Here is a 19,232-nt window from a genome sequence, read left to right on the forward strand (position 1 = left end):
TCTAAATTTTAGTAAGCTAATAATAGTAAGTTAATAATAGTATTCTTTAGTGGAATCATTATATTTTGCCAAAACCAAAAAACTTACAATGTTCACATCAATATTCAATAGTAGAATAATTTAATTTATTAGAAATAATTTTTGTTTTCACTGTAATACACTTAGATTTTTATAATGTTCTACACTAGAATCATAGTTTTTCATGTACAATATATTTGTTTTTTAGTGTTCTATAAAAAAAAACTCATTACATTCCTCATCATATGACTTAGGTTTATCATAGGAATAATATATGACTTACAAAACTAAATGAAAGCCTAATATATTAGCTGAACTAATCCACCACTTTCTGAACTAATCCGAATAATTTACAAGATCTCTACTCCTGCACTGAAATACCATGTGAATCACAAGGCATCCTCCTACTCATCTGGTATATGCAGCCTCTCTATGGCAGCCTGCCAAAATATTACAACCTGGTCTTTAGCTTGTGCATTCAAGTCCATATATATAATCTGTATAGCGTAGCAAGTTTGGTCAAGCAAATTCATATCTATGCCAATAAAGCCAATTGAAAAATAATCCATAGTTACATCTCCACCGTGAGAACACATTGGGATAAAATCCAAATATCAGAGTTTCAGACAATCATTCTTGCTTAGTAAAATTTGTAATTTAATATAGTGAACAAAGTAAAATTTGTTCATTTACACTGCAAAATAATCCAGGAACTATAAACTTGACAAATCCATATTTTTGCTTCAATCCTTGTTTCTTCTTGTCCGCTGATCCATGCAAACTAGCTTATTATTCCTAAAAAGAGATATATGGAAATAAGTTATAAATTGAAATCAATCTATAAGTTTCAATTACCATTAGATAAAAATATTTAACAAGCATAATTGCAGAGAACTTTAAATTGCAAAATACCTGTATTGATGGTTTGGTTAGTGCTAATATTGTCGACACAAATATTAGCAGCTTGCATGATTGGATTTTGCATCTTCTTCTTCGGGCAAGTACGTGAATCATGATATCCTTCCAGCATACAGAATTTGCACACCCTTAATTTCCTCTTCTTTCCATCACAACTTTTTTCTGCAGGACCAACAAGTCTTTTTCGGCTACCTTTATTATTACTTTGGAGTGGTGGATGAACAGTAGTTATAGTTGAAGGCCTCACTCCGAAACATTCTTCTAGCATATCTTCTTTTGTAGCTCTGGAACTTTCAAATTTTTCTTCAACCCTTATTTTCAAACTATTCATCTCATCAAACAAAAACTGCATACCATTACCATTGTTTGAAACATATTCAATGCATCCTTGGAACACAGTCCATACTTTTTTTGACATATCCCTAATGTTCTGTACATTAGTACTTTCCATCACATCTGAAAATTTTGATTTACAAAATCTGTCCTCTGCATTTCTCATCCAGCGACTACACAAATACTGATGTGGAATTCGTTCAACACCCCATAGACCCAAACAGTAGAAACAATGCCGACAAAGGTATCCCACTCTAGTAAAAAGCTTGCAAGAACAATCCACATTGTTTGTCAAGAACGAAAACTGAACCTCGAAATACTTCTCATCATAAGTTTTATCACGTACAATATACTTACTAACACCATCAGCCACAATTGGCTGTCCAGCCAAACTAATATGAAAACAACTAGCTTTAATCTGTTTTTGAACCTTGTAAAACATTGTGCGAGTGTAAAGCTGGGCTGCTTCCTTTTCAATTTCTTTTTCAGTGATAGTTTTAGGAATACATCTATCTCCATCATTAAGTTTTTTATTTTCATAAATCTGTTTCTCAATGGCACTCTCATAGCATATATAGAACTCTGACAGTGTGTCACCCCTCTGCACAAAATGATTAAAGAAAAAGTTACTACTTTCTGACCTTGATGTCGTTCTCAGCAACGCTCCCATGGGCTTGTCCCGAAAAAAGGCAGGAATCCACGATTCTCTCATAAGGTACATTTCATTCAACCATACATGTTCACTCAATCCAAACTCATCCAACACAGAATTCCAACCTTGTTCAAATTCAGATATCGTCAAATGTGATGACCAAACAAATTTATTAAGTTTCTTCATAAAACCAGATTCCGCACAAAAAACAGGACCAACCTATAATAAAAATAATATTTTTAATGGATTTAGACAAATGAGAAGGTACTTCTAACACACAACAGATAATCGAATTAAGTAGATAATGTACAACTAATCTATTCCTCTAATAGAATAAATGATAAAATATAATAACTCAAATCATACTAATGAATATCTATATTACCAACAAACATATAACAGAAACAAGTAAATCAAAATCATTTAATTTGCATAAGGAAGATGTATTTGATTACCTTAGCTGTAAACTTTTGCATTATATGCCACATGCAACATCGATGAATTGAATTAGGGAAAATCTTGTTGATAGCAACTTTCATAGCCGGACATTGATCAGTGATAATACATTTTGGTGCCTGCTGAAAGACTTTCAAAAACATCTCGCACACCCATGTAAAATTTGTCGAATCCTCGTGATTAAGCAAAGCAGATGCAAAGGTAACACTTTTCCAATGATTGTCAACACCTATAAATGGTACAAAAACCATGCCATACCTACAATAACACAATATAAATTATACAAAAGCAGAGGTGAAAAAATAAAACAAAGTTTATAAACTTATACAAATATAAAACTAACATACTTATTTGTGCGATAAGTTGCATCAAAAGAGACCACATCACCAAACACTTCATAGCTTTGGCGTCCTGGAATATCAGCCCAAAATAGACGAGTAAGATGACCATCCGAATCTGTTTCATACTCATAAGAAAATCCAGCATCTGATGTCTCTCGCTTATTTTGGAATTTTTGAAGCAACATATCCGCATCATGCTTTCCAATATACAACTTAATATCCCTTACCCAATTCTGAAAATCTGTAGCAGTTGCTCCTATATCAGTGTAGGAACCGGCTATAGATTTATAGAGGCTATGCGCTCTATGAGCACCAATATTTGATTTAGCAGCATCTAAAATGAATCGGCGTTGAAGTGAGGAAATAGTTCGATTGATACGAAGAAATTGCTTTCCAGATGTGGATGCTAAAGGATGATTGTGACCTTCAACAAAACAAGATATTATATATTGATTAAAACCACCATATTTCAGTTGAACCTTTGCTTCACATTGACATTTTTTTGTAACTGTCCTTCTTCGCTTTCTTACATCAACTCCTGCAGTGCTTGAGACAAGAGACAAATCCGAATTACTATCAGATTCTTTCGACATAGAAGTTTCATGATTACCTCCCTTCGAACAGACAAAATACTTGTAAACTACAATACCATCTCTGACTTTTTGTGATGACTTGCGAATATCGAAACCACCTTGCCTCCCATATTCAGCATAAAACTTAAAACATGTTTCAATATCTCTAAAAATCTGACCAGAATAAGGCTTCACTTTGTTGTCATTAACCTTCGGTATCCATAATCCACTACTACTACTAAACGAATCATCAAAACCTTCGATGAAATTCTCAACTTCATCATCACGAGCACACTCAACAGTGAAATCATTGTCATTAGCAGTAGAATCAACTTGTAAATCACTGTATGTATTGCAACTGTTATGTATATTTCCTGGTCAAAAGAAAACTATAATTCAATAAAAAGTAGAATAAAATTGCATTCAAAACAAATTAAACACTTAATTTCCACTATATATGATTCTCTAGTAGAATAAAAAAAATATTATATGTTCAATAATATAACTATAAGGACTCAAACATACTTTAGCTATACAACTCAAACATGTAATCTAAAATTAAGTCAATCAACACTTAAAAGATAGCTCACAGTATTCAGAATCCACAACACAAACAAAAATAAATATAAACTTTCAAAAACAACTACCAGTGCAAGTAGAATCACAGATTTTAAGAAGTACAAATCTCCTAATTATATTAGCTAAACACAATGAAATTGAAGATAAATACCGGATGATAATTGGATCTGAAATTTTGATTTAATGATATTACCTTGATTCGAAGAAGACGCCATTGTTACTTTACTGTGTTTGACAGAGAGAGGGAGGAGAGAGTGCAGAGGGGAGAGTGCAGAGCGGGGAGGGGTGAGGCACGGAGGCGAGGGAGGGGTTTTGCTGCAGTGACACTGACGGAGGGAGTGGGTATGGTTTGGGGAGGGAGAGTGTAGTTGGTTATGAATCAACTGTATCAATTAAGTTTAAGCATTTATTATTATTTTTATTATTATTTTTTTATTAATGACTATGATTAATAAAAATATTCTATAATATTTATGATATTCCATAATAGAATAATCTTCAATTTTCTTTTCTCTCCTATCTTCCTCTCTTTTTTTCTCTTCATTCTCTCTTCCTCCACTTGTCTCTACAATGTCTTTGCTCATGGTGGAGGAGGAGGAACACAATGACAGCAACACGAAGCCCGAGAAGGCGATCTTGTCGCGATGAGCACGCCTTCCAATATCTTGAATGGGAAGCGGACTAAGAGACAAAGGCCACAATCACCCTTACCATTCTCAGTTGCACATGCAAATTCTTCAAGCAACTATGCAGGAGGTGATTATGTGACTAGCACCACCACGAGTGACGAGGACTCGGCTGGGCCTGGCACCACGGAGGAGGAGGAAGACATGGCAAAATGCTTGTTGCTATTGGCGCAAGTTGGTCCCAAAAATGATTCAAATTTCGGGCTAGTTCCTTATAAATTCACTAGCAAAAAGTACTTGGAAACAAGCATAAGTACTAATGGCAAAACAGGCATTTATGTCTACCAATGCAAAACATGCAACCAAACATTCCCTTCTTTCCAGGCTCTAGGTGGTGACCGGGCTAGTCACCGCAAGCCTAAGAACGTTAACGCGGCCTTGGAGAACAAGTCGAGGCTTATAATCTCAGATGAAGACGAAGATCAGCCACCACCATTCAAGAGAAGTTCTCATCTGGACAGGCCTTAGGCGGTCACATGAGGCGCCATTGTGGAGGCGCCCCTGTCAACCGCAGCAATGCCACAAATACAACTACTCTATAAGAGAATAATAATTAGATGATTAATTATATTCAAGAGTAGAAGTATTTAAGTATCAGTATTCTTAACAACTATATTGCTTTTGTGCTTAAGTAGAAGAATTTTTGCTGTTCTACAAAAGAATCTTTTGCACTATAAAAGTACATAAAAAATCAAAATTTACATTTGTTTCGAACACAAATTACACAATTTCTTCAATATGTGACACAAACACAAATATTTACATACTATTTCAAGCATATTTACATTAGCAAAAAGTATTGCTTCTATACATAATTTGATTCAAGATACTACATCGAAATCTAGTGTCTTTTTCTCAACTTTTTCGGCAAATTTTACAGCTTCCAACCACCAACCATCTTTCAAGCAGCTATCCACACTGCCTATCGTCTTGTTATCAACATCATTCTCATAAATTTTGTGACGCTTAACACCCTCAAAAAATACAGTTGTATCAGGTACAATTTCTTCAGGAACTGGACGTAGTGGAGAGCGATAACCTGTTATAACATTAACAAGATTATTTAAAATTGATTATATTTTTCAAACATTTATTTCTATAACTACTAGTGACACATAATTTAATAATACAGTGACTCATACCTCTGCAATCTGGATCATGACATTTTTGATAATAACTAGCTCTTCTTAGATCAACAACATATATAACTACAACGTACAAGTCAACTTCAAATCAAAATAAAATCACAAAACTCAAAGCTACAATATAAAATCAAAATAGATACTACTAAGTGAGATAAAATGTACCATGATTGCTTTTGTGTTGTCTACCAATTCTCTCACAGTATCTATTTTTTGACATATTATACACCATTATACCATATTCTGAAAACCAATGCCAACTGTGAATTTTTCCTGAAAAGAACATGTAATATCCAACCTACTAATCATATAAACGATTATATATTGAAATATCAATAAATATATATTCTTCTTATGTTTCTAATATTCAATTATACATAAATCAAAATCACTTAATGGATACCTGATATATTTCCTAAGGAGGCAACAGATTCTACAAACATATCCAATAGTGGAAATAGTGATCTCCCTGTCTGAAATATTCTTGACGAATCAATTATGCAAGAATTTGACAGAAGATTTCTTGGGACTCCATAATCTTTATGGAAGTTAACATGAACCTGAATCAAATTACATCTTATTTTAATTCAAAATAAAATTAACAAATATGCAAATTACAACAATTATAAGGGGTATGGATACATTCTATCAAACAAAAGACTTTTAGAGGTGATAATAGTTACCTGTGTAGCAAATTGGAGAGTGTTTGAACAACCAATATCCATTTCACATATAAGAATATTTTGAACATCAACATCCACTTTGCAGATCAAAGATGCCATAAACATATCTTCCTCACTCTATTTTAGGAATATTTCATTTCATTTAGTTGAGTAACAAATATAAGCATAGGAGAAATAACAACTCAGAGTCTTAGTCTAGTATTTTACCATTAACCTGCACTTAAAACGTCCAGTAGGTACAAGTATAGAAGTCTTTCGTGCTTTTGAAGACAATGGTAAGCGAAAGCATCGATTTCTGGAATACACTGCTCTATCAATAAAAACTTCTTTATTCACATGAGATGAGTTCCTATCTTTTAATATGAACAATTTTTCAAATCTTCCATCTCTTCCCCTTTCATTTTGTATCCTTGAGCAAATCTGAAATTTAAAAAAATATGAAAGCTTCATCAGTTTTGTGATTAAACAATACAAATCCCAAGAACCTAAACCTTGATGAATACAATGTAATTTAAATCTGAATTACACCTCACCAACAAATGCACCAGCATGTCGGTTGTTCTTAAAAGCAGTGTTAGGGAAACAAATGATTATATGGAGAGAAAATTTTTCTGCCAATAATAGTATAATTACAGAATCAGAATCCAAATTATAATTTGTTAAAAAAAGACTGTTTATGTCAAAATAATACCTTCTGTTGACGAATCAAGTTCAACAACACACTCTTTATCTCCTTCAATAGAATACTTCTCATTCATGAAATCAAAAACAAGTGATAACAGTATATCAACCATTTCCTCACCATTGTTGTTTGAGTTTTCGATCTTATTGAATTCCAAATCAAAATAAAGGTGGCATGGTAATCCCTAATCACAAAAGGAAAGTTTAAAACAGATTAGATAAATAAAAACACACTAATTACACCGTGTATTACACTAATACTACATAATGTAATGGAACATAATTACCTCCTGAATAACTTCATAATGATGACGATATTTGGGATTCATGTTCTTGTACCTATGATTACATGACAAATTTATAAGTTATAGCAACCATAAACATCAAAATTACATAGATATATTAAAGCAAATAAACAAAGATTATAAGAACCTTCGCCAAAACTCCTTATAGCTTGAAACAACAAACCTCCTCTGACCATTAACATGGTCTTGATAGCTAAAAATAAAAACATTGCTATGTTCTTTTTGATAACTAATAGCTTGCTCTTGTCTAGGAAATGTTACCCATACTTCATTCCTGACAAATATCATATGCAACAATAATAGTTCATTGATAATTGTAAAAACAAAACTAACTAAAAGCACATAATAACATTAATCCAATGTACCTTACTGCATTTTGTTCACTAATATCATCACGAATCTCGTGTAATAATCGCAGCACTCTATCTGGCAATGATTAGGACCATGAAATGGACTATATTCATTAGAAGTTTAACACATTCAACTATACATAACAATTTTATTCCACACTAGAATGAATATTAAAAACATTGCAGATAACAACACCAACACCTAATCTGATTCTATAGTAGAAGCGTTAATTAAACAGTAAACTATAAAATCAACAAATCAATTCTACATTAGAATCCAAATCCAAATTAATTATAAGATACAAGAACATACAAATCTCATATGTAATACTATTCTACGATAGAACATAAACAACTTATCAAGATTATAATCAATCCAGTATACAAGTTCAACAATACAATCCGAAATCACATTCAAAATAACTAAACAACATATATGACTGTAAAATTGTAACTTTACACAATCTCCAACAATATGCAGCTTGAAAAAATGAAAATCAATTAGAATAAACAATAAACCTGATGAACTTGGAACATCACCGACTGATTTCATGCTTTCAGATCCATTGTAAGAATAATCCATAGTTCGTTTGCAAGAAACAGAGCAGAGAAAGAAATTCCGAGAGAGAAAGAAATTGCGAGAGAGAAAGAAATAGCGTTGAGAGAGAAAGAGAGAGAGAAGAGAGACAAGTGCGAGAGAGAGATTTGAGAGAGAGGAAGAACAGAGAGAGAAGTGCGAGAGAGAGCTTTGAGAGAGAGGGAGAGCAGAGAGAGAGCGTTGAGCGAGAGACACAGACAGTAGAGAGAGAAAGTAGTTGGGTCAAACGGTTGACTGGATAAAAATTTCAGTTTTTATATAAATATTAACAGCCGTTGGATAAGATACGAATGAAGGGTGGAGATTGAATTAAAGGTTTACTACGTAACTCTATATAAGATGTCCCTCTCTAGAATTTTTGCATATATATATATATATATATATATATATATATATATATATATAAAATTAGAATTTTAGTGTTAAAATTATATTTAATCAAAATTTTAAATTGCATTTAAAAATTTAATGAAATTCAATTAAAATTATTTAGAATCTATTAAAATTTGTTATTATCGTTATTGATGAATTTTTCATGAAACGATGGAATTTGTGAAATTGTTAAGTGTATTTTATATTTTTTAAAATTTCACCACAGTCCATGAGATTTGAAAAATTATGTTTAAACTAGTAATTTTTGCCCACTACGCATGGGCATAAAAATGATATATTTGCAATAAATAAGTTCATAAATTAAAAAAATATTATAAATTTAATACAACAATAATGAGTAATTTAATTTGAAAAGAGGTGTCTATCTTTATATGCAATATGAAAAGAAACTCCTATAAGTTTAGTAACAAACATATGCAATACCTCAGGCATGAAGTGACCTCAAATTTGTCAGCAGCCATCAGGAAATCCAGTAAAGCAGTAGCAGTGGTAACTTTTAAGGTGTTGCTATACATAAAATTTAGGAGGTCCATAAGAGCAGCTTCTTCTGTTCAAATGAACAAAGCAGAAAATATTAATGTCCACATTACAGGAGTCACTGTGAGAAGATATAACAACTTGTATTAAATAAAACACTCTGGCATATAATTAGGTATATTGTTACATTGTTTCTGTAGAGAGCCAGAGAAAAAGGCAAAGACTATTGATAATTAATTTAATTACCTGACAGCTTATTATGTATTCCTTGGCTTTCTCTCTATCTATACCACTCCAATCTTCCAGCATGGAACAGGTGGCCGCTGAAAACATCAGATACAAAGAGTTTATTTCAAACAATATATAGCAATATTCTTGTTCGAGCAAAATAGAAACCAGCATACATCATCATATTCTTACTTGCACAATAAACAAAACGAAGAAGTAATTACAACATGAGAAAGGACTTGCAGCGCTTCTGGTAACACTTCTAGCAGGACTACTTCCACTTCTAATAGGACTTTTGCTAAAACCCTACTTCCACGAATGAAACATGGAGGGCTTCCACTAACACTTCTGCTCATGCTCGGGTTCTTTCTCAAGCTTCTCCTGGGAGGACTAATGCTTCTATTCCTGCCCATCAATATAGGAAAATTCACAGGATTTGAAAGAGAACTAAAAATAAAGAAAATAAGAAAAAATTATCAATAGCAGACCTATTTTTTCCAGGATGGACATCTAAAAAATCAGGATGTCTCTATGTCCTTTTATCAAGTTTAGTTTCCATTCGAATCTTACTACTCTGCCGCTGTCCGTTTTCCCTTGGGTATTTGTTTCATTGCGCTCCAGCATATCCGGCAAATCAACCTTTTTATAACAAAAAGTCATGTCTTCCCTTTTTCCAAGCAAAGATGATTTAACCTCACCTGCATACATTAAAACACAGCACCATAGGGAGACGTATAGGATAAAAGGGTATCATTACAGTATATATAAAGATACAACCAACAATTGCCAACACGGTACCATATATACACACTACAATTTATTCAACTTAGCATAGAACTTCAATTGCTAATTTCAGTTTGGCAGTTTCATAAAAGTAAGAATATGTTCTATCATCATTAGGAGAAGGTATTTCCAATTAATTACAGTCAATACCACAATTACTACATAGATACTTTTTAGATTTTCAAGTTAACGAATTAAATTCTCATATAGCAGAAATAATTCTCATACAACATCTAAATCTGCTATGCTCATATTCTCATGTCAAACACTCCACACAACACACTCACACAAACACAAAACCAAAAGAAGAATACCTTCAGAAATTGCTTCAACAGCCTTCCCCTTGGCCTCCTGCGCAGCAATGCGATTCTCCTCACTAACCTTAACAGAAAGATCTCCTATCTACAATAACAAAAACCACAATCTCAACATCCAAACACAAATTGCACTCAACAATAAGAAACATAATGCCCTAAACAAAATACCTTTTGCGGAGGACCATTATCAGGCTCAACAATTCCACCTTCGAGCTCAAAATCAGATTCAATTATCTCTTCATTTGCCTATCCAACCTCCTCCATTTCATTCATATCATTTTCATCACTGTCTAATACGTCCAGCACTGACAAAAAAAGAAGCAAAAACAACTTGTAAATTAAACTTTTTCAGTCTAATAAGCTATAAAAAACACATCCAAATTACTGCCTCTGCAAACATGGTATGAAAATAAAATGTATTCAGTTTAAAAATAAGCTATAAAAAATACATCCAAATTTTAGAGAGCAAACATGGTATGAAGAACAAATTTATTCAGTTTAACTACAACTGCAGGATGCTTAAAGACAGGTATATAGTATTAGAGAACACAGCAATGAGCAAGCAGCTGTGAAATACCAGTTTGAATCAATCTAGCAGCTGTGAAACACTCACCACTAATAAAATGTTTGAAGCACCCGCCTACTTCGTTTTCCAGAAAAACCTGCGTAAGACACATTAAACCAAACACATCACTACAGCCCTCACAAAAACAAAAAAAAAAAAGATACCAGGTAAACTCTTCAAGAAGATTGGGGGGAAATTTACCTCCACCATCGTCGCGTAGTGATGGAAAATTGTCAAGATTCAGGTGATGATAATTAGCCTGAAAAAAAATACAACATATATGAAACTTGATTAAGAGACCGTGTTTAATCTAATGGTGGAAGTTGAAAGTGATAAAGCAGCTGGGAACCTAACCTCTTTCAAAAGTGGAGAAGATCGGGTTCTATGTTGTAGCTTCTCTCTAGTTGTTTTGAATTTGAAATCGAAATGAAAATTGAATTCAAAAGAGATTCTTGGGATAAGATCATGGTCAAAGTACACGGCAAAGGAAAGCTTTGGTAATGTGCAGAGATTGGTTTTTTGTTCTATTGCCAAATGAAGACATGGCAGAAGAGAGGGTTAATGGGAACATCTGTCCAAACTCAACAGAAAGGGAAAGTGAGCATGTGCTGGAAGTTTGTGGGGGTGGAAAGCTTATACAAAAACAGAAATTATGATGGCATTTTTTGTAATTAAGTATGAACTCTTGGGGCATGGGGTGTAAAATGACATTGATTTAGGATTCAAGATTTATGATTTAAGGGATTCTAAAACTTTACATCAACAGTACACCATTTTATCTAGAATTCGTATAAAATTAAAATCAGATACAATCCACCATTAGAATTAATAATCCATAGATTATATATGTAAGATACTAAAATCCTACTTGAAATTCCTTACTCTCATTTTCGGCATTTGTTTCATAAAAATTATCATTCTCTCGACTGATTTTAAGTTTGCCCAATGTCTTTAATAATTCGTTTCCCATCTACAATCAGACCTTTCATCCATCTCGAATAATAGTCACGTTCTAATTTGACTCGATAAAAGTAATTATATTTTGATCAATAATTACTCATATTATACAAGTAAGAAAATTTTAAAAATAATATCACTAGAAAAGATATTTGATCTACTTTAACTTGTAATTTAAAAAAAAATTTGAATGCATAACTTTTATATTTAAGATTTGATTCAGTTTGACTACTAAAAAATAAAACAAGATTATTATTCTGAGATGAAAGGAGTATTTGTTTTCTCTTTCCTCAGTCTTTTTTATTTTTATATTAAATAAAAATTGTGATTGTTGAACCTACAATATGCTCTAGCAGTCTAGCTAGACAAAATATTTATATTAAAAAATATATATCATACGTAATAATTAACAAATCAAATTTATCTGACAAAAAAAATATCAAACTCATGAATTTTGTATGTCATTCAGATAAAACTAGATACTCTCTATACTCTCTCTGTCCCAACCATTTCTTTACACTTTTCTTTTTAGATGTTTCATCCAATTCTTTACATTTCAAAACTTATCAATAATAGTCAATTGGTCCCGCCACTTTTCCATTTTTCCTCCCTTTTCACACTACTATTATTTCAATATCTCCTTTGTATACATTAAAAATAACGGATCTCACCACTTCACCCACTTTTCTTTCTCTTTTCCACTACTTTATATATATATTTCTTAACCTCCGTGCCCAAACCAAAGGTAAATAATTGGCTGGGACTGAGGGAGTAACAAACAAATTCTATTTACCATCCAGTTTATTCCATTCATTCAAATTTCAATCCATCAGAAAAAATGATTTAACAAATCACCTCTAGTTAAGAAGGGAAAAAAGATCGTTTATTGATCAAGAGTAAAGATCAGTTACAATAGAAAATACTCCAATCACCAAAAGACATTGACCACATGTCGAAACTGATAAATGCTACTACATTTCTGTAAAGTAAAGATAATATGTTCAATCCTATCAAGATTTCTTTTGTCCTTGAACACGAATGGCTAAATTTTCTACTAATGAATAGTAAAATAATCATGTCTTAATTATGAAGCTGTCTCAGGCCGCAAGCAACTTTCTTACTTCATTGGCAAGATCAGTGACATGTTTGTCTTCACATCCTACATATTATTTGAGATTAATAAGATTATCTAATTGACAAACCAAGTAAGTTGAAAAGGGAGAGAACAGAAACAGAGGGGTAGAAATTCCGCATATTAATTTAGTACTTTCATTGGGGGATACTTAAAGTGACAAGTCCCTGGGCAGAACAATAAGTAGTGCGGAAAGTTTACCTAATTGGAGAAGTGCCTTCTCAAGATGGAAAAGGTAGTCTCTGTTAGGTCCTGAGGGACCTTCTGCTTTAATAATTTGCCTGCAAAACGAGAAGTGGACTTCGAATTAAATTCCTTTCAAGAGACAAAGCTAGAGGGTAGATGCACAGTTCACACTGATGAGTTCATAGAGATATCACTGAGCAGTTTGAGGAACTAATTAGTAAGATAAACAAAATTTGTTTGCTTAGGGGGAGGAGAAACAAGAATATTTTCTACAGAATTGCTATTATTTATCCAAAAAGAGATTGTGGTCATACATAAAGTATGATTGGTGCTTAAACAATTCACTTACTATCATTCAGTTTTATATAAATTTAAATGACATTTTTCTAGTATACACGTGAATATTAACTTTCACACTCGAAAGTCAAAACAATAAATTTTACGTTACACCTTAAATCATATTCAACATATGAACAGCCCTTACATATTATTCCTATTCACTTTTTGCAATAAGAAACTAGGCATTATATAGTGTCTAGTACTCTAGTTAACGAAACTAAAAGTTCTAGAGATATACACTGGAGCTTATTATACAAATTCAATTTTGCAAATTCACTAGTACATGGTGGCACTGTTGCAGTATTAACATAACAAAACTAAACTGCAATGAACCAAAAGAAAACAAGACCTGGCAAGTTCTTCAAGTGATGCAGGGCCCAAGTAGTTCTTGTTCAGCTTCTTGTCTGGAGACGCTATATATCTGAATGGTCAAACAATCATTATAATCTAGTAAATTTTTAACATTAAGACATGAGAATATTGCAGATAGTAAATGGTGATGTCCTTTCAGGCCTTTTAGATACATACACCATTACTCCAGAAAGGGCAGGTGTTGAAGCTCCAGACTCCTAAAAAGAAAAAGGAATTTAGCCCAGCTTAATTAGATCAATATTAAGTGGATATGTCAATACATAAATTTGATAACTGATGGAAAATTTATATTTGTATGGTAGTTGATCAAAAACTTACAGTGTAAAAATCAAGGTAAGCCTTCTTGTCATATTGTTTCTCCCTTACTTCCAGATGCTACATGTAAAAACATCATAATATTTCTGCTACAATCTAGTACTGGAACATGATACTAGACAATTATGTCATCTAGAAACGAAAATTATATATAAAGAATGAACTAATAATCTTTCATATTTCTCAACACATTTACACATCTGTAAGAGTAGCACCTTTTATAATCTTTAAGTTTAAGGGGAAATGGGGCCTCAGCCGACCTTGGTAACTTATCAAGAAAATATGTTCAAGTTTAACAGTTTTATACATTGATAATTAGACTTATTTTTATCATTATTATAGCTTATATATTATTTATCTGATGCAGGACAAAGTAACAAAAGCAAAGCATAAACACAATACAGTATTGGGTGATCATATCGCAACTCAATTACTACCCTGATATAAATCCTAAGATGTAATTGATATCAGATCGCAGCCAATAATCCTAAGAAAAACAAATGCATTTAATCCAAGAGGAAGTAAAGAGTCGTGTATATTAAGTCTATACACTGTACAAACGCTACAAGATAATCCCAAAACAAGAGGGCTAATAAAAAGACCCAACAATAATGTAAGTCCAACAATAGAGTTAATGCAAGTCCAACAATAGAGATAAAACCAATTAGAGCTCAAGGTAAAGGACACGGAGCCAATTTTGAAATAAGAAGATGAAGAAGAAGAGATCAAGTATAAACACAGAGGGCAGAGGAATAAGATATAACAGCCTGATTGGCTGTTTGCAACTCCGTGCTGCTATTACTAGCATTTATATTATTTTCGCTATTAATAGAAGAATCCCTATACAGTAGGGGTGTGCTTTGTCCTTCTATTGTCTGTCTGGTTGTCTTCATATCCCCACCTTTTCTTTCAAAAGCTATTTATGTTTATAATAAGCCATCAAATGTAAATTATAAAAAGAAAACTTCAACTATATATCTGAACGTCTGATATTTAGATGTTATAGATTGAGAGATTATCTCCAGTAAACAAAGTAAGAATGTACCAGTAAAGCCGCCTCTTCATCTTCTTTGCTTGACACCTTGTAGGCGATGCCCCACTATGTAAAAGTGATAACACAAACTAATAAATAATTATCTTAAGAGATATATATAATATACTGAAATCGATCTCAAGGAAGCTTACTACTTATTTAAACAAGTATATAAATGAAGTGCATTACTAATCATTGCAACGTGTAACACTTTCAATTATTTAGGGCCTAGGTTTTGAATGAAATCAAGACTTTGGTTGAGATTTGTAGGGAGAGAAAAGAAACGGAGTAATAAACTGAGGGATAAGATCATAAGAAGCTGAATGAACTTCATTTCTCGTGTTCCTGAGAAGGAGAAAGGAAGTTCAGATATATAGTCTCTTTACTCTGAAGTTTCCCACTTCTTGGATGATTACTATAATGGCCTGTTTGGAAACTTGGTTTTCATTTGAAATCCTGGATGATCAAATGACATGTTTCGATATATAAAAAAAATGGGTTTGAATTTCATTTGAAATCCAAAACATTCAAATACTAGTTTAAAGTTAAGAATTTGAAATGACAACTCAAATCATGGCATTTGAAATGAAATATATGTTACCAAACGCAATATTGATTATTTATAATATTCTGCTTTCCTCCTCTTTAAAAACGAGTTAGAATTCCCTTAAGAGAGTTTAACCTCTGAACTAACTGCAACCAAACTGCAGCAAATTCAAAATAATTCGCAATTTCTACTGGTTTGAGAAAAGAATACTAATATTTAAAGTGATGTGAAAATTATTTTAGTGCCTTCTTTAGTCTTACCATATAAGTAGCAAAAAAAGTGTTTCGTGACCAAATAGATACTCCCGTTTTCTAGAAGTCAAATTGACCAATCTTACTAAATATTAAAAAATATTTATTTATTATTTTAGAAAATAGAAAAGTTACATTTTAAAATAGACTAGGGATTCGTTTGGTTCATGATTAATGAGCCCGGTTAACAGGAACCTCAAACTCATGTATTGGTATTTGGATTAGCAATTCTATGACACGGAATAGTAATTTCAATCCCTCTTACACTCTCCTTGGGATACTCATTAATATATACCCGATTCTCATTCCCACCCACTATCCAAACGACCCCCGGATATCCTTTCCAAAGGTATAACTTTTTTTTTTTTCCAATTATATAAAAGATACTCCCTCCGTTTCAAAATACATGTCCACTTTAGAAAAAAAAATTTGTTTCAAAATACTTGTCGACTTCAACTTTCAATGTAAATTTATATTTCCAAAATCAACTCTCCTTCACATATTTCAAATTTATATTTCCAAGATCAACCATACACCACATATTAGGTTCAATTAATGACTTAATGCACCTCTTTTTTCTCAAAATTCACTTTTCTTAAATTATGTGATTTTTTGAAAATGGACATGTAAATTGAAACGGAGGGAGTATGAATTTCAGTCCAAGTACAATTAATTTGATAAGTCAAAAAAATCAAAAGGTACATGTATTATTGGACGGAATGAGTATAACTTAAAGCAATATGGTTGTTATTTAAGTGTAATTAAATACAAAGGAAGTTTTATAAAATGAAGATTTTGAAAAATGAAATGCAGAGAAGAAGTAAAAGAAACTTACACAAACTTGACCTTGAGCAGGTTCGAGAGTAACAGTTCGACCTGGATAATCAGGAGTCCCTCGATGATCCGTACTGCCTGGCGATGTAAAAGGAGCCATTAGAGCAACACAGAGTAACAGAGTATTTTATTTTATTAACACAAATAAATAAAAAGAGAAAAGAAGCAAGCAGACCTTGAAAAAAGACACGGCGATAGTCTTTGATGAAACCAACAAGGCGATCATCATATTTGAAGCCTGCTTTCCATATGAGAGACCCATATCCAAACACCCACATCACCATTTTTCAATTGTGTAATTCTTTTACCAATCACAATATATATATATATATATATACATGTGGTGTAACTGTGAGGAGAAGGAATTCATGAGGTCTGCTCAATTGGACCGTATGTTTTCTTTCGCCCCAAACTGCACTCGTACCCTGTTTCTTCCAATCATAGTGCGCCACATCAGCCTGTGACGAATTTAAAATATTATTTCTAAATTACATTAAATTTATGACATTCGTATAGTCTTATCATCTTCTTTAAGAATTCTTTTTTTTTACATGATACTCCCTCCGTCCCTCCCAATTCTTATCGAATGGGTTGGGCACGGAGGTTAAGAAATATGTATAAAGTAGTGGAAAAGAGAAAGAAAAGTGGGTGAAGTGGTGGGACTCATTGATTTTTAATGTAGAAAAAGAAGATAGTGGAGTAAAAGTAGTGTGAAAAGGAAAGAAAAGTGGAGAAGTGGTGGGACCCATTGACTATTTTTGGTAAGTTTTGAAATGTAAAGAATTGGGTGGGACATCTCAAAACGGAAAATGTAAAGAAATGGGTGGGACGGAGGGAGTAATTAAAATAACAAGTCAGATGATTCAGATTTAAAATATTATCACGTCAGTCTCATTTCATGTGTCAGACATTGTGTCCAGTAATTGGAACCTTCCCCATCATCACAAGTCATGAATTAAAGGGCCGTTGGGACAAGTTTGGAAAAAGTGATTTCTTGCTTCGATAAAAAATCGAATTAGAAGTGAAAAGTAAATAAGTTAATAAAGTTTTTAGAAAAAAAAAGAAGCTAAAAGATAAACTAGCATTTGCGACTTTTTAAAAGTGGTTTTACTATCTAGGGTTTGTGCATTTTCAAGTAAATCAAGGGGCTTCCACTGGTTTTCTCCGGTGGAAAGCCCCAACCCCTTCATTTTTCCTTTATTCTCGTTAATTTCCTTTCAATAAAACCCAATCTTTTGGGTGTTTGTGTGTCTCTCCTCTTGGAGTGTGTGTCTTGTCTCTCCTTTTGGAGTGTTTTGTTATGTTTTTGTCTAGTTGTGATTGGGTTCATTTGGTGTTGGATCTATTGAGAACGAGTTTATTGATATTTTTGGTGATCTGCAAAGACTGTATTGATTCTGAGACGGTGATGATTATTGCAAGAGCTCACCTTTCACAATCCAAGATTGTTCATTCTTCACGGGGTTACACTTTCGGCATGTCTATAGCTGGTATCCGGCAGATAGCTGGGGTGCCTTCGGCATGTCTATAGCTGGTGTCCGGCACGTAGATAGCTGTGGTGCCGTTTCTCCAATCTCAATTCATGCGATTGGTGTTTCTGAACATTGGGCTAACAATGGGTTTTACGTGATATGGTCAATTGCGATGGTACTATTTCCCGAGATGTTGGTGCAGTTTGGATCACTTGGGATGTCTTTGATTTCGTTTTTAGTTTCAAGAATTTTTAAATTCTATGTGTTAAACGATCAGGAAACAAATCATCTAATTGTTTTTAGTATGTTATTTGTTTTACCACCTGGTTGTATCGGCAGTTGGGGATTTGTCCCGGCTGTATTATATTCAAGTTAATGAAATCTTTTGCATTTGTCAAAAAAAAAAAAAGTGGTTTTACTTATTTAAACAAACGTGTCAAGAAAAGTAAAAGCTCTCTCTTAAACAAAAGTTTCCCAATATTCAACACATTAACTAGGAGTGTGCATGGTGCGGTTTGGTGCGGTTCCGGACATTAACCGTAACCAAACCGTTAAATGCGGTTTGGTTCGGTTAATTATCATTAACCGTAACCACACCAATTAAAACGGTTTTTCGGTTGCGGTTAACCATTAGCCGGTTGCGGTTTTTTTCGGTTTTTCTACTTTTGTCCATAATAATTTTTTTTTAAAAAAAATATAAAATTTTCATAAACATGT

The 19,232-nt window shown here is 32.9% G+C and overlaps 4 protein-coding genes across 6 annotated transcripts; 1 reads left to right on the top strand and 3 right to left on the bottom strand.

The window, feature by feature from the left end:
• Positions 1–422: 422 nt before the first annotated feature.
• On the bottom strand, positions 423–4,084 carry LOC108221429 (protein FAR1-RELATED SEQUENCE 5-like). The gene is made up of 5 exons (XM_017395309.2): positions 4,063–4,084; positions 2,725–3,664; positions 2,377–2,635; positions 931–2,140; positions 423–553 (listed from the first exon to the last, which is right to left on the bottom strand). The coding sequence occupies exons 1-5, from the start codon at positions 4,082–4,084 to the stop codon at positions 423–425; spliced, it is 2,562 nt and encodes an 853-aa protein (XP_017250798.2).
• A 429-nt stretch (positions 4,085–4,513) lies between these two features.
• Positions 4,514–5,023, top strand: LOC108221428 (zinc finger protein ZAT5). Its single transcript, XM_017395308.2, has one exon. It carries the CDS (start codon positions 4,514–4,516, stop codon positions 5,021–5,023), a length of 510 nt encoding a protein of 169 aa, XP_017250797.2.
• Positions 5,024–5,235: 212 nt separating this feature from the next.
• On the bottom strand, positions 5,236–12,116 carry LOC108221427 (uncharacterized). Of its 3 annotated transcripts, XM_064093087.1 has the most exons (20): positions 11,432–12,116; positions 11,279–11,336; positions 11,126–11,174; positions 10,681–10,817; positions 10,510–10,597; positions 9,901–10,110; positions 9,605–9,817; positions 9,431–9,507; positions 9,131–9,254; positions 7,732–7,792; positions 7,494–7,640; positions 7,349–7,400; positions 7,072–7,246; positions 6,909–6,991; positions 6,588–6,800; positions 6,381–6,497; positions 6,101–6,257; positions 5,863–5,970; positions 5,698–5,763; positions 5,236–5,594 (listed from the first exon to the last, which is right to left on the bottom strand). In XM_064093087.1, the coding sequence occupies exons 12-20, from the start codon at positions 7,388–7,390 to the stop codon at positions 5,377–5,379; spliced, it is 1,179 nt and encodes a 392-aa protein (XP_063949157.1). In that variant the 5' UTR covers positions 7,391–7,400; positions 7,494–7,640; positions 7,732–7,792; positions 9,131–9,254; positions 9,431–9,507; positions 9,605–9,817; positions 9,901–10,110; positions 10,510–10,597; positions 10,681–10,817; positions 11,126–11,174; positions 11,279–11,336; positions 11,432–12,116; the 3' UTR covers positions 5,236–5,376. The 3 variants fall into 3 exon arrangements, with proteins under 3 accessions (XP_063949157.1, XP_063949158.1, XP_017250795.2); XM_064093088.1 differs by lacking the exons at positions 9,605–9,817; positions 9,901–10,110; positions 10,510–10,597; positions 10,681–10,817; XM_017395306.2 differs by lacking the exons at positions 9,131–9,254; positions 9,431–9,507; positions 9,605–9,817; ... (4 more) ...; positions 11,279–11,336; positions 11,432–12,116 and having other exon boundaries at positions 7,732–8,647.
• A 779-nt stretch (positions 12,117–12,895) lies between these two features.
• LOC108221913 (gamma-glutamylcyclotransferase 2-3) lies at positions 12,896–17,446 on the bottom strand. Its single transcript, XM_017395771.2, has 8 exons — positions 17,219–17,446; positions 17,045–17,121; positions 15,424–15,477; positions 14,382–14,438; positions 14,220–14,260; positions 14,041–14,112; positions 13,368–13,447; positions 12,896–13,193 (listed from the first exon to the last, which is right to left on the bottom strand). Exons 1-8 carry the CDS (start codon positions 17,325–17,327, stop codon positions 13,132–13,134), a joined length of 552 nt encoding a protein of 183 aa, XP_017251260.1. The 5' UTR covers positions 17,328–17,446; the 3' UTR covers positions 12,896–13,131.
• Positions 17,447–19,232: the final 1,786 nt, after the last annotated feature.

Source organism: Daucus carota, chromosome 5, assembly GCF_001625215.2.
Source record: "Daucus carota subsp. sativus chromosome 5, DH1 v3.0, whole genome shotgun sequence".
NCBI classification, from domain to species: domain Eukaryota; kingdom Viridiplantae; phylum Streptophyta; class Magnoliopsida; order Apiales; family Apiaceae; genus Daucus; species Daucus carota.